Source organism: Rhipicephalus microplus, chromosome 1 (assembly GCF_043290135.1).
Source record: "Rhipicephalus microplus isolate Deutch F79 chromosome 1, USDA_Rmic, whole genome shotgun sequence".
NCBI lineage: Eukaryota > Metazoa > Arthropoda > Arachnida > Ixodida > Ixodidae > Rhipicephalus > Rhipicephalus microplus.
This window is the reverse complement of record NC_134700.1, coordinates 181,209,384-181,233,606: the sequence shown is the minus strand read 5'-3', so window position 1 is coordinate 181,233,606 and position 24,223 is coordinate 181,209,384. Positions and strand designations below refer to the sequence as shown.

Below are 24,223 nucleotides of genomic sequence, written 5' to 3'. Positions count from 1 at the left end.
GCTTGGAACTGTTGGGGTGTAGCCAGAACATTTTTTTCGGGGAGGGAGGTGTCTATGTTCGTGCGTGTGTTTGTATGTGTGCATGTTTATATACGGAAGCAAAATCGGAAACTTTCGGGAGCCTTGAACCCCCCACCCTTCCCTCCGCCAATGAACCCAGAGTTAAGTCGGGCGCTGGCGATGCTGTTGAGCAGGCGTCTGATGACAGATCGAGGTTCTGCTAGTGGTCTGGGGCATGGACGTCGGCAGGATTTAGTTTTTGGGTGTCTGAAGCCGTGTTGCATGACGATGAGGAAAAGTTGATGGGGGGAGCGTCGGTTTTGCTTGTGTAGGGGCAAGATCTGAATGAGTGGGGGGGGGGGGCATAGATGCGAGAAGGGGTGCTTCTTTTATACCCGCTGTCGACGCCCATGGTCCGTGGGAATAAAAAAAAAACCACACCAGGACTATTGGAATGTTATCCGGGTAGTGCTGGACTGTAGCCAAGACTGTAGCTCTAGAGAGCCGAAGTACTAAGTGTCGTTCATGCTATTGAACACCGCAAAGGACAACGGACATTGCTCTTCAACATCAAGAACCAGTACCAAGTTGCGCAGCTTTCAAGTTTCGTGTCCATATATCTCTGGGATGCAGTTTTCGTGTCTCAGTAATACGAATAAATTGCGGCCAATCACGAAGGGTTCGGCGAACGTGAACGATCGAGAGGAGGGGGGCATAGCGGTGACGCCCGCCCACATGCATTTCGACAAACACAAGATGATAGCACGCAGGCGCGCGCGGATCAGCAACAGAGCGCCGCGGTAGCACCTGGCACGCGCGTACAGCGGCGCGTGGCAGCAGGAGTGGGCGGTCGGCCGCGACCGACGCGGACGAGCGGAGGAAGGAGCGCATCACCGCTGTCTCTACTCCTTCGTCGGGGACGTTCGTTGCTTGCCTCGAGTCTCTCAACACAGGGGGAGCGGTGCGGGTATGTAAAGGCGCGGGGGGTTGTGACGAAGGAGAGGAGGAGGGTGAGAGGCGACAGCGGGCGCGTGGCTTCACGGTCGGACAACGGCCGCACGCTGTCTTTTCGCCCTTGCCTCCCCTTTCTCTGGCTGAGGGGCAGATGGTGCGGCGCGACCGTTTGGCTTGCGCCGTGCTTCGGGTTTTGGCGACATTAAAGAGAAAAAAAGGAGAGGCTGGCAACCACAAAGGCTACCGCGCGCGCGTGCATCTGCCCTCCTTTTTTTTTTTTTTTTTTCTTAATCCACGTGGTGCGCTTGCGCGTCTGGCTTTCGCCAAGCGATCTCGAGAGCGAGAAGAGAGAGTCGTTGGCGAGAGAGAAACTTCGCGGGCCGCGTTTCGTAGAGAAACGACCGCCACCAGCCTTCGTTTTCCCCCGTCTCGCGTAAGCCACCTTTCGTTACACCTCTCTCCTTTCCGCTTTTTTTTTCTTCTTGTTAATGTTTGTTTTCGATGCGGCGACGCGTGTTCGCGATGATAAACCGATGAGTGCAACCCCCGCTAGTTCACCTTTGAAGTGAGATGCCCTGCAGTGTTAGGGAACCTTGCAGTATAAGCTCATTTCGGTGCTCTCATGTCTAATTCGCGTGGCGATGAACTCACTTGTGCATTAGTCTTTAGATTCCATGTTGTATGTCTTTAGGCACTTGAACACGCACTTTAAAAATAAATGCATCTGAATAAATTTATCTAAAATGTCCATTGGTGTGGAATAATGAGATATGCCTCATTTATGTTGATTGTGTTGCACAGTCCCACTACTCTTGTTTTAAGTATTTTATGTGCATATGGCATGACCTTGCAATTGTTGACATTTTATCTTTTGTCATGGTTGAAGTGAAGAATAATATAGATCTTAGAATTATTATAATTGTGAAATATTAGAATTGAAATATTAGAATTGTGAAATTTTGTGATGTGTATTTTCATTAGTTAACTGGTTCATTTTCATTAGCTCGGAAATGATATTTTGGGAAAAGAAATCTTTAATCGGGCAGCTCATCCTGTCGCATCTCAGTTGAGTTGAAATTGAAATGTATAATATGCATATTTGTTTAAGAAACATGAGACACAAGATATATTCATTCGGCCAATTTTAAGCTTACCTTTTGATAATATAGGTCGCCAAATTCTCTTTGTGTTCGTTTCAAAGACCTTAAGCAACACACCAATTTCTGTGCCATAAAATTAAAAAAAAGGTTCTCTGATCAAGCTTTTGTAAAAGACTGAAAGCACACAATGCTTGTTGCTGAATCATTTAGACTGTTTAGTATTATGTTAAATGTCATCTAGTTCATATGGTTGGAATCGGTAGATTTTTTGTGATAATAGAGAACATTATATAGGCAGTGCAGGTTTTTGCAGATTTTATATTATCACATGCTTGTGTCAACGTTTTTATAACCTTTAGTGTGTGGCATTAAGTTGTTTTAAAACTTCAGTGTAATTTGTAACTCCAAACTAATCCCAAGCATACACATTTTTGAAGCGTATGATGCCTTGGAAAACTTGTAGGAAAGTTCTGGGGTGGCTGAAACGTTGGCAGATTCAAAAGCCAAGGTATGAAAGTTACCTATGCATTTTTTCTATGTTCCCATGGACTCCAAATTCAGTAATATGGGCTTTCGTAGCATTCCCAGAGTGTAGAACCATGCCTATGGAACACATTTTATTTTTTTCATTGCATATTTGTAGAAGCCATATTGCCACGTTCCTTTCCTCAAGTTTTGTTATAACCCCATTACACTATGTTCAGCACAAACCGCACCTACGATGTTCGAGAAGCTTCCAGGCTTTAGTAGATCATTTTGTGAAGATTGCACCCACTTCGAGAACGTCACTGATTATTCGGGAACCTACGTCACGGCTAGCGATAACACTAGAATATTCGATGACAAGTGTATAAATGCCGACACGATTCGCCGCTTGTCAGTTGATCGACGACCGACGCTCAGTTCGCCAATATCAGTGCCAGTGTCTTGCCGCAATCTCAATTTCCTTTTACGTGGCCACAAGTTTGGCCGAATAAACAGTTTACTCTTCGACCTAATGTCTGCTCTCTTCGTCATCACGACCCCATGACATGGTGGAGGTGCTTCCCGACCCATGTACCGCACGCCACCTTCCAGCTGGGAACCGAGTCCACGTCAATTGAGAAGACACTGACACCAACCACGACCAGCGAGTCAGCTGTAGGCAACAAGGTCTTCCACCGGAGTACGGGCTTTTACCCAACAAGACTCAGGTCCACCATGACAACCTCTGCTGCAACGATGACTGCCGTTGCACCACTGCCTCGGGCTAACGTGATACACCCACCCTGAGAGCCACCAAGCTTCCATGGAGCACCTAATGAAGACCCAAAAACCTGGCTCAAGACATACGACCGAGTCACCTCCTTGAACAGCTGAGACATCGAAAAAAAAAAACTACGCCGTGTATGCTTCTACGTAGAAGACACTGCAAAGATGTGGCTCGAGAACAGGAAGTCTACGCCACAAAGTTGGAAAATCTTTAGGACTACGTTCCTCCGCATGTTCATAACTGTCGTTCGCAAGGAACGTGCTGCGACTATTTTGGAGGCGCGTGTGCAACTCCCCAACGAGAACGTCAGAATCTTCGTCAAGGAGATGACCCACTTGTTCAGCCACACTGACTCCTCCATGACCGAATACAAGAATTTCCGATTCCTTATGCAAGGTGTTAAAGCAGAGTTGTTTGCGGGGCTTGTGCACAACCCACCGAAGACAGTCGAAGAATTCCTCACCGAGGTTACCACAATTGAGAAGGCACTTGAAATGCGCACAAGGCAGTATGACCGCCACTCTTCAGTAGTACACTATTTTGAGGCTCATGCCCTCAGCAATGACAACCTGCACGAGACAATCCAAGCGATTGTGCGGGAAGAGCTGTGCAAGCTATTACCTTCGCTGCAGCCTCAAGTTAATTCGATCGCCGACATTGTGCGAGAAGTACGGCAATTGCTTCGAATTCACCAAGCACCACTGCCCGAGCCGGAAGCTATGAGCTACGTCGCTGCAGTGCTCCGAGACGCTCCTCTCCGCCCACGTCAGTTCGCAGCCCCACCGCAATCCCGCCGTCAGATGCCTCCGCGGCCATCATCGACGTCCTATCGGCCTCCCGTAGGCCAACGCTACGCTCCTAGGAAGACTGGCGTCTGGCGCGTCTCTGACTACTGCCCACTTTGCTACCACTGGGGTGAAGCCAGGCGCACGTACCACCGCTCCCAGTAACACCAGATGGGACTACGTGGTTTCGCCATCGATGCACCACGTCCACAGCGGGGTGAAACCACCTGACATCGCCGGCTATCTCGCCAGAATGCAAAGGACACCCTGAGGATCTTCTCGTTCACCTTCACCCGGCCGCTACATGTCGAGCCATCGTCATCAGTACACTGGCCCAAGCCGTGGTCTGTCGCCTAGCCCGTATCAGGAAAACTAAGGGCAGCAACCGATGGAGGTCCAGTTGCTGCACGACGAACTGCCAAAGATCCTCCGCCGACGACGACAACACCGCGGTGAAGCTTCAAGAACCTGTCATCGCTTCAATGTAGCCCTAGCAATGAAACTTCGCGACCACAAAAAGTCCTGATTATGCTACGTCGAAACAGTGGTGCGAACCGTCGTAGCCGTGATCCGACGCTGCGACCTAACCGCAAAGCCAGGGAAGGAACTAGCGACCTCGAAATTCTCATCGACGGCCACAGCGTCACAGCTCTCATCGACACCGGAACCAACTATTCTGTCATCAGTGGGACTCGCGCCACGAATTTGAAGAAAGTTAGGACCGCTTGGGAAGGTCCGGAAATTAGTACAGGCAGAGGTCACCTAGTAACACTAGCGGAAATCTGCGCGGCCAAAGTGACCGTTGACAGCCACACTTATCTTGCAACCTTCGTCATACAGCTGCATTGCTCGAGAAATGTTATTCTTGAAATGGACTTCCTGAACCTCCACGGTGCGGTCATCGACCTGAGAGCAAAGTTCATAACACTATCCACAGAAAAAGTACTACCGTCACACACGCTATAAGAAATTCGTGCCCTGAATGTGCTGGAAGAAAAAGTCACCGATCTCCTCGCTCAAGCGTCGTCATTTCCGTCGGTGTCGTTGAAGGCAATCAGCACCTATTGCTCAACCGCAATATTTGTGTTGCAAGAGGAATAGCTGAGCTACGGGGAGGAAAAGCAACAATTATGCTAGCGAATTTCAGCAACGAGTACAAACATGTAAACAAAGATACAACAGTCGGCTACATCGACGAAATTATGGAAGCCACCAATTTTTTCACTTTCGCTGATTCTACAGAATCTACTCCGTGGAATGAAGCTCCTCATCCAGCTTTCGACGTCAATTGGAGCCTTCCGAAGCATAAGCAAGAACAGCTCAAGGCCCTGCTCCTACAATACAAAGACTACTTTTCATTGTCATCAAAAATTCGCCAGACCGCAGTCACGAAACATCGCATAAAGCGGAGGAAAACGCCAAATCACTATGGCAGAGCCCCTACAGAGTTTCGACGCAAGAACGTGAGGTCGTTAAAAGACAAGTCAATGAAATTATATGCAACGACATCATCCAACCGTCTAGGAGTCCGTGGCCTTCACCCGTGGTATTAGTGAAGAAGGACACAACCCTATGTTCCTGCGTCGATTATCGTCGCCTCAACAAAATCACAAGAAAAAGATGTTTATCTTCTCCTATGGATACACGACGCCTTGGATCGACTCCACAACACGAAATACTGTTCGTCGATGGACCTTAAGACTGGCTACTGGCAAATCGAAGTCGACGAGGGAGACCGAAAAAAAAACGGCGTTTATAACACCAGACGGCCTTTTCGAGTTCACGGTTATGCCCTTCGGTCTTTGCTCGGCACCTGCGACTTTTCAGCGCGCTATGAACTCAGTGCTGGGAGGATGGAAGTGGCAGACTTGTCTTGTTTACTTAGACGACATCGTTATGTTTTTCTCAAGCTTCGACGAGCATCTTTGGCATCTTGAAACTATGCTTCAACCCATCAAGACTTCCAGACTCACCCTGAAGCCAGAAAAATGACGCTTTGCTTATAGGGAACTTTCATTCTTGGGCCACGGGTTGAGCAAGTTCAGAGTAAGACCCGATCCGCAGAAGACAGCTGTCATCGCTGCATTTCTGCCGTCCGCCGACAAAAAGGCCGTGCGTCGATTTCTTGGCCTGTGCACCCATTACAGGCGCTTCGTCAGAAACTGCCCGCATCGCCAAGCACCTCACTAACCTTACGAGGACTGATATCGAGTTCAAGTAGAAAACGCCACAGGAGGATGAGTTTGGGGAACTAAAAGGATGCCTGCAAATGCCTCCGATACTCGCGCATTTCAACGAAAACGCCGAAACAGAAGTTCACACTGACGCAAGCAGCATTGGACTCGGCGCCTTTCTTGTGCAGAGGACTGATGGACTGGTTATTAGTTACACTAGCCAAGGCTGAAAGCAATTATTCCACAACAGAAAAGGAGTGCCTTGCCATCATCTGGGCAACGTCAAAGTTTCATCTTTATCGCTATGGCAGGCCCTTATAAATTGTGAGTGACCATCACGCCTTGTGTTGGCTAGCTAACTTAAAGGATCCTTCAAGTCGCCATGCCCGATGAAGCCCGAGACTTCAAGAATACAACATTACTGTCATTTACAGGTCCGGCAGAAAACACTCAGACGTTGACTGTCTGTCGCGAGGCCCCGTCGACCTACCGCCGCCCGAAGACCTGAATGACGACTGCTTCTTGGGAACAATAAGTGCCGACGACTTCGCTGAACGCCAGTGGGCTGACTCGAAACTCGGGGACCTAATCGAATACCTTGAGGGCAGGACCTCCTTTGTTCTGAAAGTATTTAAACGGGCACTTACGTCATTGTCACTGCGAAATGGCCTTCTGCAAAAGAACTTCTCGCCGCTTCGAGCCAAGTACCTTATTGTGGTGCTTTCAGCTTTGCCACCCGAACTCCTCCAGGCCCTGCACGATGATCCAACGGCAGGACACCTTGATATTTCGCGCACGCTCGCGAGGATACAAGAAAGGTACTACTGGCCGTGCCTTAATGCCGCCGTCGCTCGTTGTGTGAGGACATGCCGAGGCTGTGAGCGATGCAAAACACCGCTGACAAGGCCAGCAGGCTTTCTTCAGCCAATCGAACCACCTCACTGACCATTCCAACAAACCGGGTGGACCTACTGGGGCCATTTCCGAACTCGAATTCGGGAAACAAATAGATCGTCGTAGCTACTGACTACTCACCCGCTAGACCGAAACAAAGGCCCTACCCAAACGTAGTTCTGATAAGGTAGCCAAGCTCTTTGTTCGAGAGCATCGTCCTTCGTAATGGCGCCCCAGAGGTTGTCATCATCGATAGTGGTACGGCTTTTATTGCTGATTTGACTCTAGCGATCTTGAGACATAGCCAGACAAGCCATCGCTGCACCGCCGCCTACCACCCACAGACTAATGGTCTCACCGTGCGGCTAAACAAGACAATCGCTGACATGCTGGCCATGTACGTCATCGTCGAATACAAGATGTGCGACGCCATCTTTCCGTACGTGACCTTCGCATACAATACCACCGTCCAAGAAATGACGCAGATGTCGTCGTACAAGTTGGTCTATGGAAGGAGCCCAACAACGACGCTCGACACTATGCTTCAAAACGTCGCTGACAAAGAGAACCTCGACGTCATCACTTACCTTCAGTGCGTGGAAGAAGCTCATAAACTCGCCCGCCTGCGCATCAAGAATCAGCAGGCGGCCGACAGCTGCCGTTACAATCTTTGACGAAGCTTTGTTGAGTACAAGCCCGGGGACTGTGTCTGGGTATGGATGCCAATACGTCGACGTGGGCTCAGTGAAAAACTTCTGCAACGGCACTTCGGACCGTACAGAGTAGTTCGACGTCTCGGTCCACTTGACTACGAGGTCGTTCCCAACGGCATCACAAACTCTCAACAGCGCCGTGCTCGTCCTGAAGTCGTCCATGTCGTGCGCCTCAAGCCATTTCATGCGCGAACCTGAGGACTGCACTTTATTGTTGTTGCTGTATTTATTTTTTATTGTCTTTTGAATTGTATTTTCATCTTTTAATAAAGTATCGTTACTATGCTTTTTTCAGAGGGGGGCAATGCCACATTCCTTTCCTCAAGTTTTGTTATCACCCCGTTACACTACGTTTAGCCCAAACCACGCCCATGATGTTCGAGAAGTTTCCAGGCTTTACTAGATCGTTTTTTTAATATTACACCCACTTCGGAAACGTCGCATATTATTCGGGAACCTACGTCGCCGCTAGCGATAACGCTATAATATTCGATGGCAAGGGTATAAATGGCGACACGATTCGCCGCTTGTCAGTTGATCGACGACCGACCTTCAGTTCGCCGTTATCAGTGCCAGTGTCTTGCTGTAATCTCAACTTCTTTTTACGTGGCCACAAGTTCAGCTGAATTAACAGTTTAATCTCTGATCTACTGCCTGCTCCCTTCGTCGTTGTCATGACCCTGTGACAATATGAACCACGTCTTACGAAGTCTTCATTTCTTCTCTGCAGCGCCTAACTGATGAATGGAAGGCGAAGTATGCCAAGACTCCTGTTTCCGCAGCAACAGAAGATTCACCTACAGCAGCTGGGGAGGATGCTGAAGCATTACTGCATGATCTCAGGAAGCATCTGGACTCAGCGAAAGGTTGGGCATTGCTCCTTAGTAGATAACAGACATTTGTGTGGGTGCACCGTGGCAGAAATGTGACGCATCTATGTCGCATTCGCGTAGATGCACCGAATATTTACATTGATTACGAAATACCGCACTTATATGCCACCTGGTCACACGGACTCCTTAATAATTAATGACTGGCATCAGAAAGCAGTTTTCGTCCTCCTATATCTCTTTATTGGTAAAATAGTCAATTGTTTGGGGCCATGGCAGCCTTTACATTAAGGTTTTTTTATGAAGGCTTGCTTGACAGCGGGATATACCGGGAAAGAAATTGTAAAAATTCTTTCTTACTGGCTTAATCGATGCCACTATAAACTTGTGATCAGTGCAAAACATTTTACTTGTGATGTTAGGAATCATGAATGAGCATGCTTTTTCTGGTATTAGTTAAGGTGTTGTGTTAAGAATAATAATCCTGGTTATGAAGTGCTAATACATCACCTAACTTGGTACTGAAATGGTTTCAAAATGCAGTGTATATTTATTCAACTATTATGGCTCTACTGTGTTCTCACTAAAGTTGTTTCATATCAAACAAGATATGGGCATAAATGAAAGATATGGCTTTTTTATATGTAAAATTATGTATGGAACATTTAGCCATTATGAGGTTTAAGAAATTTAAACTATGTCGCCATAAAAACATTTGGTTTGTATTTATTTCATAAAAACCCATTGCTCTTAAAGTGGGCATGGAACACTTTTTCAAGTCGCGATAGAATGGAGTTACGAAAGGAGCTTATTGCCTCACGAATTCACCGCCACAACAATTTTTATAATTCATCCAGTACGAGCGGAGTTACAATAATTTGTTGCATGCTACAATTGTATTCCCTCTTATCTCGTCTTTGACGAAAGTTCTGGAAGCCAAGCAGGGAGGAATGGCACAGGGAAAGAAAATACATCATGCGTGCATTGTGACCCTGAGCACTTTTCTCCTTTTTTCTTCGAACACGCGTCTTATCAGTGTGATCGCGCGTGCACGCATAGACAATTCGCGGCTTCCTGTAGCGGCCCCAGTATCGACCGAGCGCACCATGCTCAAATCAGCCAATGGCTGACACAATTGCTTTGACGAGTCATTTTTAAGCTTGTAGCATCATTTGCCAAAAGAAGAAAAAGCAATTTGCAGCTGACTTCGAGAATGTATTGTAAATTCCAGGCCGTCGTGCTGTGCTAAATTTCGCTTGCATGTTCTCAGGAGCATCGGCTACAGATCGGCATCGTTTTCTGACCATGCTCAATAAGTGCTAGCGCCCCTTTAAAAGCCTGCACAAATGGACAGCTTAAAAAGAAGCACAAGCAAAATATTGCTGTTGTATGTGTGTGGCCCTCAAGTACCTGCCTGAAAGTGCTCTTGAAATAAATAGACTGCACTCTCTCATGCCAAGCAAGCTTCCTTAAATGTTGTAACCCATATGTTGGGCTATGTGATGTAATAGGCAAAAAAAAAACTGGGCCTGTTTTGGGGTTATTGAGTAAAATTTTCAATCCTAAGTAAATTTATTATAATCCTACCTGATTCATTCCCCCAGTTTCTCTCACAATCAAATACCACTATATTCTATACATGTGTAATCATTTACAGCAAAATTAATAAGCGGGAGAAGGATCGGGTCTGGAGTAATAATGCAGGTATTAGGTTACTGTAATGTAAGGTTGGTTTAAAGTAGATCTGGTTCAAGGCATTTTTATTGAGACCATGAGATCCATGTTTTACTCAGCTGCAAAGTTTAATACATAAGTTATAGATTTAGAAGGAACTCTAAAAACGCAAGGCAAGTATAACATTGTGGCACATCAGGGGCAAAAACTTGCAAAAGCGTGGGAAACAGCACAGAAGCAGTGACATGATATCAGGGAATCATAGAAAATTTCTCCAACAAGGCCAAAATTGACTCCAGTTGACAGAGGAAATAATGATAAAACAAAATACAAAAATATGTTCAATGGCTGTGCAGAAGAAACAGTAGCACTGAATAGTACAGCTGCTGCCACACCTGTGTAGAACGCGTGAGCAGATGGTTTTAGCTCTGTGGGGCGACACCTTGAAGTAGTTTAGGGCTCTGACAAATTGTGTCAGAGCCCAAAACTGCCTCAAGGATGAACTGCTGTTCATCCCGCTGAACGAAAACCGGCTTCTCACATGCCATACACAGATGTCGCCATGACTGTACTTGCTAAGGTTGTAGTACAAAATTATCACCACTGACGCAGCATTATGTTACAGCTTCGCTAATGAAATGCAACTACGCACAACCAGTTTCAGTACTCAGGACATTCCTAGCAAGGCAGGCAGATTTGTTAGAAATTCTGTCACTGCCCATCATATTTATTTGTTCACTAATCTTGTAGGGAAGAGCAACGCTATTCTGCGGCATCCCCTCTAATGTTATCTAGTGAGCCCTTATCCGCCACGCATTGCTCGTGGACGCTACGCATGCTCGGGGTCTATGAATTGGGCTGTTGATTTGTGCTACCGGCCTTCTATGATGCTAGCATTCTAGGGGAGTGTAAAAAAATGTTGCATGAGTTATAGGTGGCTGCGTATTATATACAATGAGAAGAAAACGTTGTAAGTAACTTTAGAGTGAAAAATAATTAAGTGTGAGAAAATGTAGGCATGCTATACAATGACAATACAACAGATGATGACTATGTTGACAAGTTCAATACCACCTTCGTGCCTGCAGAGGCCGAGCAGCTGGTGCTATCCTTCCAGCAACTGGGCCAGGAGCTAGGGAGTGGCCTGCACTCGCGGCTGGAGCACTTGCTTGCAGTATACCGGGAGCTGCACAGTAAAATGGACGCCGCTTCGGCTCTCGAGCGCTACCGGGGCCTATGCGAGCAGCTGTGCTCAGGTGCCCAGGTCGACCCGGCCTCCCTGCAGCACCAACAAGACCTGCAGCTAAAAGCGCTAAGGGCAAGCCTCGAGGAGCAGCACTCTCAGGAGAAGACAGCTCTCCTCTCTGAGCAGGTATGCAGGAAACTTCGCAGTGTGGTGATTTTTCGCTGGCTCGGCACAGTCTATATTCAGCAGAGTATGTCAGGTGTCTTTAGCAAGGAAATTTCAGGATATCTAGTTCAATAAAGGTGAAATGTGAAAACTCTCCTGTACTCAGATTTAAATGTACAGTTAAACCTGGATATAACAAAATTGATGAATTCCCGGAAAAATTTGTTATAAAGTGGATTTCGTTTAATGTATGTTCGATACGAAAATTCGTAAAATAAACGCGCAAATTAAACAAAAGGGGGACTGAAGGAAGAAATAACTCAAAACACTCATTTTACAGTAAAAAACTGCGTTATTATTGTGATATAAATTATATGGATGCTCTCTGCAGGTTTTTGCCATCACCGCCATGTTCCGCAACAAGTCCAAACTGATTACATGCCCCCAGGCATCATAACTTTCACGAGCTGGTAACAGAGCGCAAGCGCTGCTGAAGCAGAGATCAAATGAGTCGGCCCATCCCTATCGCCTGAAAAGTGCATAAGATAACATCTCCTGCATGTTAGAATAGCTATCGAATGCTCAAACAGAAAGTAAACCACCCGCCTTGAACGAGCATAAAACAGCGCGGTGATGGGGGGGGGGGGGGGGAGAATCGCTCTAGTAGTAATAATGAACTTTGATTTTAAGAGCGGTCGCGATCGCTGGCGCACTTGCTATCCTGGCAAGTATCAGTGTGGTTTCAATGCGAAGGGACTGTGTGAAAAGAACACTTCTCCCTGGAGTGCCGTATCTGCTCACACCAGCATTTCCTAGGAGTTCCGCGATATCGGATCCAAAAGAGTTGGCTGTCAGCCTTACTTCTTATAACATTACAATTTTTTGCTATCGTGTTCATTGCATTCCATTCAACGCACTGTCTTGTTGCCAGAACTGATCGGCTAATCGCGAAAGCTACCAGCCTGAAAACTCGCGGCGCAAAATGGAAGGGCGTGACGAGTCGAGCTCCAAAGATCCATCGTCACCATGGTCTTGAAGAGTTTCCATCAGCGCCTAGTCTGGCATCCCCTTGGTGGTGACGACACGGTTGTCCAAAATTAAGAAAAGTTATGGTTTCGTCGCAAGGGCGAAGCAACGAATGCGATAGCAGCAACTTGGAATTATTGCTAAGAACGGCAACCAGATCTAAACATGCAGCGTGCTGCTGATGCATAAGTGACGCACGAAAACAACATACACAGAACTAGAGCGAACTAACGTTCACTGCTTCACTCTTAATGCCCTGTTTAAATAAAAACGAGGCCCGAAACATAATCACAGGTACAGAATTTCGCTATATCAAGGTTGTCTTCCACTGTTACTTTGTTACATAGAGGTGGAAAATACATGTGCTTCTATGGAGCAATAGCAGGGAATATAAAAACATTGTTACATCGAGAAATTCATTATATGGAGGTTCGTTATAAGCAGGTTTAACTGTACTAGTAGAATTCCTGGTAATCTTGACTTGGAGTCCCCCACTGCTGCTTGTCTGGTATCCTATTGTAGTTGTGGCTCAGAAAATCTCAAAATCAAATTTGTTAAGCACAGTATTTTCATTAAAGAACATGACAAAGTATACACCAATCACTGCTTACATAGCTTTTTTTTTTCTTTCTTTTGTGGGTGTGCCTTTTGAAGATGCACTGTTGAATGTGGTCACTATGTGAGGCAGGAACCTTAAGTGGTGTTGTCAGTCGCTGAAGTTGTGGCAAGCCCTTTCGCCATTCCACTCATACTCTCAGAAACCTCTTTCTTTTTTTGCTTGCCTGGAGTCTAAGCATTCTTAGTGTTTTCGTAGGTGGTGCGCACCAAAGAACTGCTGAGCAAGCATCGGGCAGAAGTGGAGCAGCTGGAGAGGACTGCCGAGGCCAGGCTGGTCGACGAGCGCAGACGACTGACAGAAGAGTTGGACGTCCTGCGTCGCAGTCTCTGGGAGAAGGAACAGGCCCTCAGCCAGGCTGCAGATGAACAGCATGCAAAGACTTCAAACGAAATGGCAGCGCTCATCGACAGGCACGCCGAGGAGGTACGGAAACTCTCCTCTGCACTCGAGGAGGAGCAGAAGAAGACTGAATCTCTTCAATGTGCATTGGATTCTCTAAAAAAGGAAAGGGAAGAGATTGTAGAGGCTGCAGAGAGCATCGGGAGCGCCAGCTCAGACTCGGCACTCGACCCGAGCACGGCAATTCGACGACTTGCAGAAGAGAATGCGGCACTGCGACGGGAGGCTGAGTCCGCGCAAGCTGAGTACGAGAAGCTGCTGTCTGAGGAGAAGGCAAGGCTGGAAGACGAAGGGGAGGCTGTCCGCACCGAGTATAAGTTCATGCTGCGGAATCTGGAGGAGAAGCTGCGAGAGACCGAGGCCGAGCACAGGAGGCGTGTAGAAGAACTGCTTGCAAGCCAGGAACAGTATCAGGAAGAGGTGAAGTTGAAAGAGGAAGAGCTGCTTCTACTGAAGCACGAAGTGGAGCAGTACGCAGACACGCTCGGCTCCCAGAGACTCGAGTACGACCAGGAGTTGGAGAACATCGAGAGAAAGCTGGAGGTCAAGCATGCCGCAGAGATAGAGGCTTTGAAGTCGGAGCACAGGGCCAACATTGAGGTGCTGAGAGAGAGTCTGCAACAAGAGCTGCACGACGTCAAGGCCGGCTACGAGGAAGAGCAGCGGAAGCTGCGCAGGAGCCTTGAGACCGAGCACAACTTGGTGGCCAACTCGCAGAAGGCACAGTTCGAGCTGGCGCTGGAGGCCCTGAAGAAGGCACATAAAGCACAGATTGAGAAGCTGGAGGAACAGCACGCGAGTGTCGTGGAACAACTGGCCAACGAAAGAGCGCAGCTGGAGCAGGGCATGGCTGAGGAGAAGACGTCTGCCATCCAGGAAATGAAAAGCAAACTAGAGGCTCACTACGCAGAGATTGTGGACACCGCCAGGGTAGAGTTTGCTGCAAGAGTCAAGCAGCTGCAAGACGAATTGGCAAAAACAGAGCAGCAGCTGAGCTCCTTGCGTCAACGGCACGAGAAGGACCCATCAATAGAGGAAGAAGTGGTTGCTGCGACAACCAATCTATCTTCGGCAGAGAAGCCTGTGATGGCTGGGTCACTCGATAGTTTAGATGGGAAGCTTCCTGAAGGAAAATCCGAGGAAAAAACCACGCAGGAAGCCGTTGAGTCAAAACATCGCCCTGCCACTTTTGTTGCAGAAAATAGGTGAGCAAATTTATTGCTGTGTTGATGCATAGTGCAGGCACAGTCCACCAACTGAGCACCACTAGCATATTGTCGTGTAAAAGATTTTCATAGCATCGTTCAGAGCTGGTACCACTGGTAAAATGTTACCAATCACACATGCAGCGTATATATCGCCATGCTTACTACTCGCTACAGCTTGGAGTGCACGTTAAAGTGTTTACACATTATAGACAGCCTTGTGAATCTTAAAACGGTGAAGCAAAGAAAAGCATAGGGGATACTTCTTTGTTATTTTAACTGTAATGCAGGGGTGCAACAGCTGCACTAATTTGATACAATTCGCCGTTTTTGCACTGAGCTGCGCCAAAACCATAAAATTTGCTGAAATTGCACTGCTTAAACTACCGTCTTAAGGTACCTTCGCCGCAGTACACAGTGCCCTGCGGAAAAGCGTATTATAATTTGGAAGGGGCTATTAGCACTATACTCACGGGACGAAGCACATTTCGTTCAGTTACTTCTGCATATATACTACTGCATGATTGGGGGCTCTAGCATGATTGCTGACGTCTGAAAACGTTACTGGAAACGATGTGGAGCAGTGTATGACACTTCTGCTGCCCTAAAAAATATATACATTGTATAAACGAAAACTGTGCGGCAGTTTTTTTTTTTCTCTTTTTTTTTCGCCATTCCTACTATGCAGTTTCACGAATCCCTTAAACTTTAAGGTCGCCAGCTTGGCAGATCTACCGTACTTAAGTGCATAATTTGCACCCTCGCATAATTTGTGCACCTCTAATATTTTGCCAGCTTTTCGAGAAAAAAAAAATATTTACTCGCATATTTTGCGCTCCCCAACCTGCCCGAGCCAGCTCGTCGGTGCGCGCACCTTTGGACTTTTCGACACTTCGGCAGGGTGCGCACCTCGCCGAGCAGACGAGCGCAGTCAAACAGGCTGCCAGTGCGAAGTCTTTGCTTCCGAGCACTTCCCTGAACTTGAGTCCCTATAATACCGCACCTCGAACACGAATTCGTTGACGGGTCGCCGGAACTGCTCAAGCGTTTGCTTCCCCCTATCTCCCAATCTCTACCACCACGATAATGGCAAGAATGCATGCTCACATCATGGCACGGACGACTTTCTGCATCGGAGGCGTTTGAGGACCTGGTGCTCCAGCTGTTTTCCTCGTTCTCTGCGTCCGCGCTACAATGCACGCGTGGTCAATTTCGGAAGCTTAAGTTTCGCCATCTGGCCGACGCATTTTGATGGTTTCCTTGCGATGTGCTGCAGTAATTATATATACGGTGAAATTAAAGCTCGTTGTGAATTTCGCCAAGGAAAACGGTAAGCATGTCGCGGCAAAGTACTTCAACGTGATGATTGGCGCTGTCAATACACGAGGAAGCATGTTTCCAGCCATTGAAGGAGGCCTTTTCAATTGTGTGCCAATGCTTAGTTCTTGCGGTGTCGCCTTGTCAGTGGGACCTAGTTTCTGGCAGCATTGTCGAAAGAGCTTCAAGAAAGTACAATGATTCCCAACCGCACTTCGCGATTATTGATTCCCGCTAGACCGTGCTTGACACGATCTGACTGGGTAAAGTACGTGCTAATTTTTTAAAAATTAACAAGTACACTTTGTGCACTAATTTATTTCTTTTTTTTATAAATGTACATACTGTGTGCGTTAGGACTATGGCACAATATTTCATATGTGCTGGCGAAATCCCCACATAATTTGCACAACCCCTTCTCGGTGCCCCTAAATCCGGAAAAGAAGTGTGCAAATTATGTGACTAAAAACGGTACATGCAAATTCACAGATTCTGTCAAATGAATTCGACAGGCTCTGCAAATGCTAATGTTTACTACATCATTGTTTGTTCAGTGGGGTGGCTCAAAATACTAGTTTTATTGAAATACTCTGCACGATTTAGGTAGTGTTGAGTGGTTTCTGCATACTTTTTTTTCTGACTGTAAGGCATCTTTTCTTTTTATACTGCTCTAAATTTGGTCTTTTGTGATAAAATATAGAAGTTTTATTTTTTTCGTAACTTGCTCTAAATTTGCATTTTAGAGCTCTAAATGTAAGATTTTGCTGCTTTGAAAATTGCTGTAGATCCAGTGTCGGCTGTAGCACCCCTGGAAATGTTGTAATTATGACAAAAACACTCAAACCTCGTTATAATATAATGGTATATAACGAAATAATGGATATAATGAAGTAAATGAAATTCTCCTTGAAAGCTCCATTGAAAACCATGCATTTTAAACCTTCTTGTAACAAAGTAAAATTGACTGGTAAATGGATATAACGAACTAAATTAGTCTATCAAAAAACCAACCGACCATTGTGTGTTAAGTATATCGTTTTCTACGGAGTTTGAGGCCGGTTCGGCGCGGCTCTTTCAAAACTCCTGCGCCGACTTTATAACCACGCCACGCGCGGCCGAGCGAGCCGTCCTCCTCACACAGCCAGCAGAGTGGATTGAGAAAGCACTCAGAGGGTCTCATGACCGAGAAGCGGCGCCGGGGTGCAATGCGATTTCCCTCTCACTTAAGAACACACGCTGGGGAAGCTTCAGAAGACTTGCATATATTCACAAATCAGAGGACATCCGTCATTAATTGAAGTAATCGGTGATGTGCGTCTTCACACGTTTGCTTTGCAGCAATTCAATAAATTTTGCACGCAGTTTCCAAAGCATAGTAGCGCGCGGTTAAGTACAGCGCCAACACACTCTAAAGGCGACGGCAGCGACTGCTTCTCTGCTGCTACCCTCTGCACCGAGAAAGAAGGAGCGTCTCCACGCGGAGAGAAGCAGATCGGCATTAGAGAGAGAGCCAACTCTCCGTGACAGCTTTCTTTCTTTTTCCTCTCTCTCTGCGCGCTGCCTTGAATGGACAAGGGTCCGTATGTGCAGAGACAGAAAAGGGAGAAGCACAGCACAGCGCGTTGCAGATCGGCATTTGAGCGAGAGTAAACAATCTGCCACAGTCTTTTCTTCTTTTCCTTCTTCGTGCGCAGAGTTGAAAGGTGCCGCCGCGGGATTGGGAATGGTGCTGAGAGCATTTTCGGAGCGCGGTATGTTCGAATTAACCGTCGCAAGTGTTTGCGCGTTCGAATTACAGGGCATTTTCGCCCATAAGAATACACATAGCTTTGACGGGACCACAGCATGAGTTCGAATTCACCGGAAGTTCAAATTGAGCGTGTTCGAATTAATGAGATTGGACTGTGTTTATTTTTCGTCGCACGCGTGGTCGTGTAGCGGTACATCGGGACGCGAGGCGGTTTTCTTCTATGCATGCTTATAGGCGCCCATCTGAGTATACATTGCTACAAACTGTTATAATCGATGTAATGAAATAATGGATATAACGAAATAATTGTGGCTGCCTTTCAGCTTCATTATAACTGGTTTGAGTGTATTGAAACAAAGTGTGTAATAAAACATCTTCGTCATTGGTGGGGACCAAAGCTTTCTAATTACACATTTGTCTGCTTTTCGGTGACAAGCTAAGTATAGTACAGTGATATAATTGTTTTTCAATATTTTTTTACTTTTTGAAGGTTGCATACCTTTGTAGTTTCTTTGAGGTCTTGGGTGAATTTTGAGGTGCAGTAATGTAAAAAGTGTTGCTGTTTCATGGATTTAAGAATAGTGTTGTTAAAGTAATTTAGTAAAATTATTTGTTGCTGGCATCTATGTTCGAAAATTATCAGTGAGTAGCTCGGAGCTACTTATGAATTACATTCATAACACTCTTTCCATGGCATGGACTTCTGCAGAAATCATTCTTCATATACATTAAACATTCGTCACTTTGAGTACTCACCCGCCCTGGCTTATCTGCTAGCGCTGTGGTTAGATCAGTTGGCAAACATAACTGGCCCTCTAGAAAGGTCCTAGTATCTCTTTTTAAATGTACGATAAAATTTTCTTCAATTTGAAAGCTTCCCTTTTTTAGCCAGTTTTTCAACTATTTTTCCTTTTGTAAACCGCTTTCAGGCCCTTTTTTATGTTGTTTTAGCCTACCTTGGCAGGATTCAACATGTAAGCTATCTTGTTGTTACCATGCGTGTTGTTACCATAAGTGGTAAGCTGGCTTAAGTGAATCTGGCTTAAGTGGCTTTCTCTGGGTATGCAAAGAATGTAGACTGTGTTTACCACTTTTGTTTTACTCGTCCTGTCAACACTAGGGACGCCTCGGCGGAGTGGTCGGACATTTCCGTAGAAGACATCCTGTACGAGCGGTCGGAACTGATGAAGCAGCTGAGGAGTCTCAGCGTCACTGTTGACAAGGTTAGACACCCGAAAACACCGTTGCTTTGAATCTCATGCATAAACGCTACAAGTGTATCTGCTCAGAATGATACGCATTGCTCCAATTTACTACATTCTGGTCTAATTAACAGGACACATATTCTCAGTTGATCACTTTTCAAGGAATGTTCTCATTTTTGCGTGCCATAACATGTAGCACACAGTATCTCTTAGAAACAGTAGGCATTCTTTCCACTGGTTGTTTGCATTGTTGTGCATGTAAAAAGTTGGGCGAGGCAACTTTAAAGCTGTGACTGTTCAGGTATGTTCCATGGGCATGACGGGTAGTGCAGTAGACACCCAGTGAACCCGCTTCTAAATGGTGTTGCCATTTAAATCAAACAAGTGCCTCTGTATGATTGGCCTCATACTCGAATTCTGGACACCTGTTTATCTCTCAGTAGATGGAACTCCTATTCAATGGAGCATATTTTTCTGGTCTCCTAAAATTTCATTTAATGAGAGTCAACTCTATGTAGTACAATAATTAGAGCAGGCTTTATGCCTGTGGCTTCATATACTCTCATGGAATTACAGTAGAACCCCTTTATAAGAGACACGGATGTAAGAGACAAATGGGCATGAGAGACACCAGTGGGCTTACATAGAAATAGTGATTCATAATAAAACTCATACATGGTACCCTGCTTATAAGAGACCCCTCTTATAAAAGACGAGAATTGCTGCCCGCTGCATGTCTCCTATAAAGGGGTTCAACTGTATTTATTTTTTTTTATCATTCTCTATTTCTAAAAAGTGCTATGTTTTTTCTGCTCACAAATACAATAAGCTTCAGTGCACGAGCCTTATTGTGGCATTTGTAGCTGCTATAATGCAACAATTTATTGAAAGGGGTCAATAATATCACATTGGCATTCTTTGCACTACACTCACGATGGGGCTCACTTGAGTGGCCCACACAGTCATGCGGAGCCAGTTTTCAATCTGAGCTGTTTTTATCAACTACGTTACAAGGCAGGATATTTCGGTATCAGTACTTCTCTCAGGTGTGGTTTGCACCTGTGGTGTGAAGTAAGGTGACAAGTGGTTCACATAAGAGTGCATTTGTCTCCAGCTGCAGGCAGAAAAAGAAGACTTGCAGGAGCAGCTTCGGAAAGCAAATGATGAGCTGACGTCTAAGGAAATCAGGGCCACTTCACGATCACCCAGGTACCTTTTCTTTTAGGCTTCTTCTGCATGTTTTCTTCTAACCCCTTCTTTATTCTTAATGTTTCTTATTGCAGAACATTCAGCGTTTCAGTTTTTCTGCCTGAACATGCCTCTTTGGCGCACTTATGTTTGCTTAGGGGAAGTTTGTTATGTTTTTTCAAATGAGAGAAACTTCATTATACTTTTCCTGTATCTAATAGAGAGTAAAAAAAAAAAATCAGACAACTTGGCATCAAAGGTCATCAACGCTCTCCTCACGAAAATGTTTAAGAGTACAACATATAGTCTTGGTGACAGCCTTTTGTAAAATAGTATTTGAGCAAAAGAGAGCACGGCGTTTCAGTCATTTCTACCATGGTCACCGCCACCGTCACCATGTCCACTGAAGCTATTCCCCCAGAAATCTCCTGCTGCCTTGGCACTGTGCCAGATTATATTCCAGCTTGCTCTCACATATTCCATTCACTGGTGTCTTGAAATTATGTCGCCGTCACCTGCCTTCCTTCTCCCTGGCACCCATTTCATTTGTTTTGATAACTTCTCAGCTATTTTTATTGCACACTGTGAAGGACTCTCTAATTCCAGTCTTTTCTCCTAATTTCATCTGCTGAATGAGCGTCTAGCACTTTATCTCTAATCCTCGTTCAGTTTTGCGATCTCCTAGCTGTACACTTGCCATTTCATTCTGCATCACTCATTCTGCAACGAACAATATGAAGGAAAGTAATTGACATCCTGCAGTGCCAAAGGTCTTCCGAAAAGTAGTTGCACTGTATGTTATACTGTTCACTTTTTCAGACCTTAAAGTGAACTGACAAGGTGGTAGTAAAATTACTATATAGCGACAGTTCCTCTTTTAAAACATATTACTAGTGTCTGGATGTACACAAGGTGAGTCACTTTATTTTCTAGTGGAAAAAAAAGGAAAAAGCGGTCAGCCAGTATCGAGCAAAATTGCTTTGGCATAAAACGGTTGCCTTCTAACACATTGCCCTTTCCGCATGCGTTCGAACTCTGAACAGGAAAACAGAAGTTGTGTATGGCGGTACTGCCTAGTGAACGAAAGTCACTTTGTATCACTGTTGGGATACAAAGCGAGGTTGTGATATCACTGTTGCGATAACACACTCTGACCCCATCCAAACTTCCCGCCTGAGCACCACCATTTGCACCAGACACCAGAAGCAGTCGTCATTGCACCCCCAGTCCTGATCTTTTTTAGAATGAAGATAACGCTTTTTTTTCCTTTGTTGTGTTTGTTCACACAGTAAGGCCCTGCTTCTCAGAATGTGAGTACGAACCTCTTATGTTCATGCACCTGCACTTCTCACAACAGCACCCCACTTTTTAGTACTTTTGCATTGTAGCTAAATCTTCTGGCTTTGTTGAGATTAGTCGCCGTTAGCAAATAGACACATGGCAGTGATGTCTTCAAAGAGCAGGTTCCAGTGTTCTAGAATTTGTTACACTCGGCAATTGTTTCTAAAAAAAAAAACATCAGGCAGAATCGAATCAGGTGTCTTTCTATTTACCTACATGTGTCAACAACAATGGGTTAATATTGAGTGAAGAGAATGTTGGTCTTATAACAGTGGATAGCCGTACATAAGTCTTCGCTAATCTTTATTTGGCCAACACTAATCAGCATTAGCTAACATTAGTCATAGTATAGCCAACACAAGCCATGCGATCACTGCGTATTGTTGACCATTCACAAATAACAGGGGCTGGGGATGGGGACATGCTGAAGTACGCTTTCATGTAGATAGGTGCTAATGTTCAAATAGTTAAGCCTGTAAACAGGTTTGCATAAGCTAAGATGTGCTATGTCTGCCCCCTTCTTGGAAACACTCTTTGACTTGAACTTGACTTGGCACGGCCTGCAGTGCATCACTAACGCGTTTCAAACACACTGTCATTGGGCGGGGCCAAGGCAGCACAAACGTGTTTCAAGCACGTGCCTTGAGGCAGTGGCAGGTGAAGTTCAATTAAAAGAGCGTTTCTGAATACGGGGGTTAGTTTGTCTATGTAAGCTTTTTGGGCAAAAGCAAAAAGGCAGAGATTTTTGCAAATCAAACCAATCATCTTAGATTGGCACTGACATGCTCAGTCCGTGTTGCCAAAATGTGCCTGACAACATTGTGCCTTTGGCTGCAAGGAGCATTACAAGGCTTCAAATGAGGGGCACATATGACACAGAGGTGAAAGCTAGAGACTTAAACATCGCAGTCACGCATCTGTACAAACCCGCCCAACTTATCGCACTTCTAAGCATTCTATGGGTCGCCACTTTGTATGCAGTGCTGTCTCGTCAACAAGTGTGTATGCCATCTCGGCGATGTCACACCTTACAGCAAATGCTAGCCCTTGCATAAACCAGTTCATAATAAGAGCCAGCTGTCTATTTAGGAGAAGTGAAACCGGCGTACCCATTGTGCGCTCATAGCCTTTGAGCGAATCTGTTAAGTCGACACAGTGGCCAATCTACTGGCTCTCTTTTTCGCTTAGCTCATTCAACCTATAACTGTAAAATCGTCATACTAAATTAAGTGTGAATTTCAGCTCCACGCAAGTAAAGAGTGTGGCCTCTTGTCGCGGCTAAGGCAAAGCACAAGTTTGTCATATCTACAAAAGAAGGTGCAATTCATGTGTTTAGTTTGGAAAACTAGATTAATAAGTAGATTAATAAAGTTGGGGCCGTGCAGAGGCTTAGCGCAGGTGAGCAATATCAATCATACGTGACAATGCCAGTGATGAATTCTATGATCACCATCACTGAAGCTAGAGTCATTCTTCAATAAATTTTTCATGTCGGCAATCTATTGGCCTATATTCTAAACTATAGTTAGCTCTAACCAGTCAAAAATTTTTTAGGTACAGTCCCACTTAGTTTCTGCTGTGTAGACAGTTCAGGATACTTTCCTTGTAGATTATACCTATGTTTGAGATAATACAGGGTGTTTCAAAAATGATTCTGAAAACCCTCAAAAACAAGGAAAATGGGATATTTTCTCGCTGCCTTCAAATTTGCTTTTTCTGTAATGGCAGACATCTCACCATAACTAGAGGCGTCAATTAAAATAATTGAGTTCATAGGTAACTATCGGAGAGAGGTGGACAGGCCTGAGAATTGAGGTTCTTTCCGCAAAGATGCCTTTTGGCTTTGAGATTTCAGAATGGCGACCTCTGGTAATTACGGTGGAGTAATAGAATACAAGCAACCTCATTGGCAAAACCGAAGTGCGTAATTTCCTTAATTACTACTGTAGCTGATGTCTCTAGTTATCTTAATGCATCTGCCACTACGAAAAAGGTAATCATGAAAGCAGCAAGCAGATATTGCATTGTCCTTCGTTTACCCACAAAGCTGTTTTCAATCTAGGCTTCTACTTCTACCACTGCTCTCGCTTTATTCAACCCCATTTCATTCAACCAGCTAAAATAATTTGTCAAGTGAAGTACTATTTTGTAAGCTACCAACTTCGCTGTTTCATCAGTGTCCGCGACGTGGGGCTGGTTGAATTTTTTTTAAGGATTTTCGGACACGATTCTTGAAACACCGTGTATATGGTCATAAAAGTTACCCTTTGAATGCCTTTTTGTGTTTTATATGATTGATTTTCTTTATGTTCTTTATGTTTATAGCACTGTGCTGTTTGGCCTTTGTTGCTGTTTCCACCCCTGCCTCTTGCTTGTTTTATTCCCCCCCTCAGTGGTGTGTCAATTCCTGTTCTCATCCGCACCTTTGTCATGCCTCTTCACCGTG

General features: G+C 45.4%; 1 protein-coding gene across 11 annotated transcripts in view; it reads left to right on the top strand.

Annotated features, from left to right (window-relative positions):
* LOC119178495 (uncharacterized) overlaps positions 1 to 24,223 on the top strand; it is a 331,606-nt gene that overhangs the window by 218,712 nt on the left and 88,671 nt on the right. For 9 of the 11 annotated variants that reach the window (XM_075888522.1, XM_075888511.1, XM_075888524.1 and 6 more), the window contains 5 exons: positions 8,603 to 8,738; positions 11,465 to 11,748; positions 13,568 to 14,976; positions 19,164 to 19,266; positions 20,363 to 20,457. In XM_075888522.1, coding sequence (XP_075744637.1) covers positions 8,603 to 8,738; positions 11,465 to 11,748; positions 13,568 to 14,976; positions 19,164 to 19,266; positions 20,363 to 20,457 — 2,027 coding nt within the window. Of the gene's footprint in view, positions 1 to 8,602; positions 8,739 to 11,464; positions 11,749 to 13,567; positions 14,977 to 19,163; positions 19,267 to 20,362; positions 20,458 to 21,725; positions 21,747 to 24,223 lie in introns of all 11 variants that reach the window. The other 2 variants (XM_075888508.1, XM_037429703.2) reach the window with 1 other exon arrangement.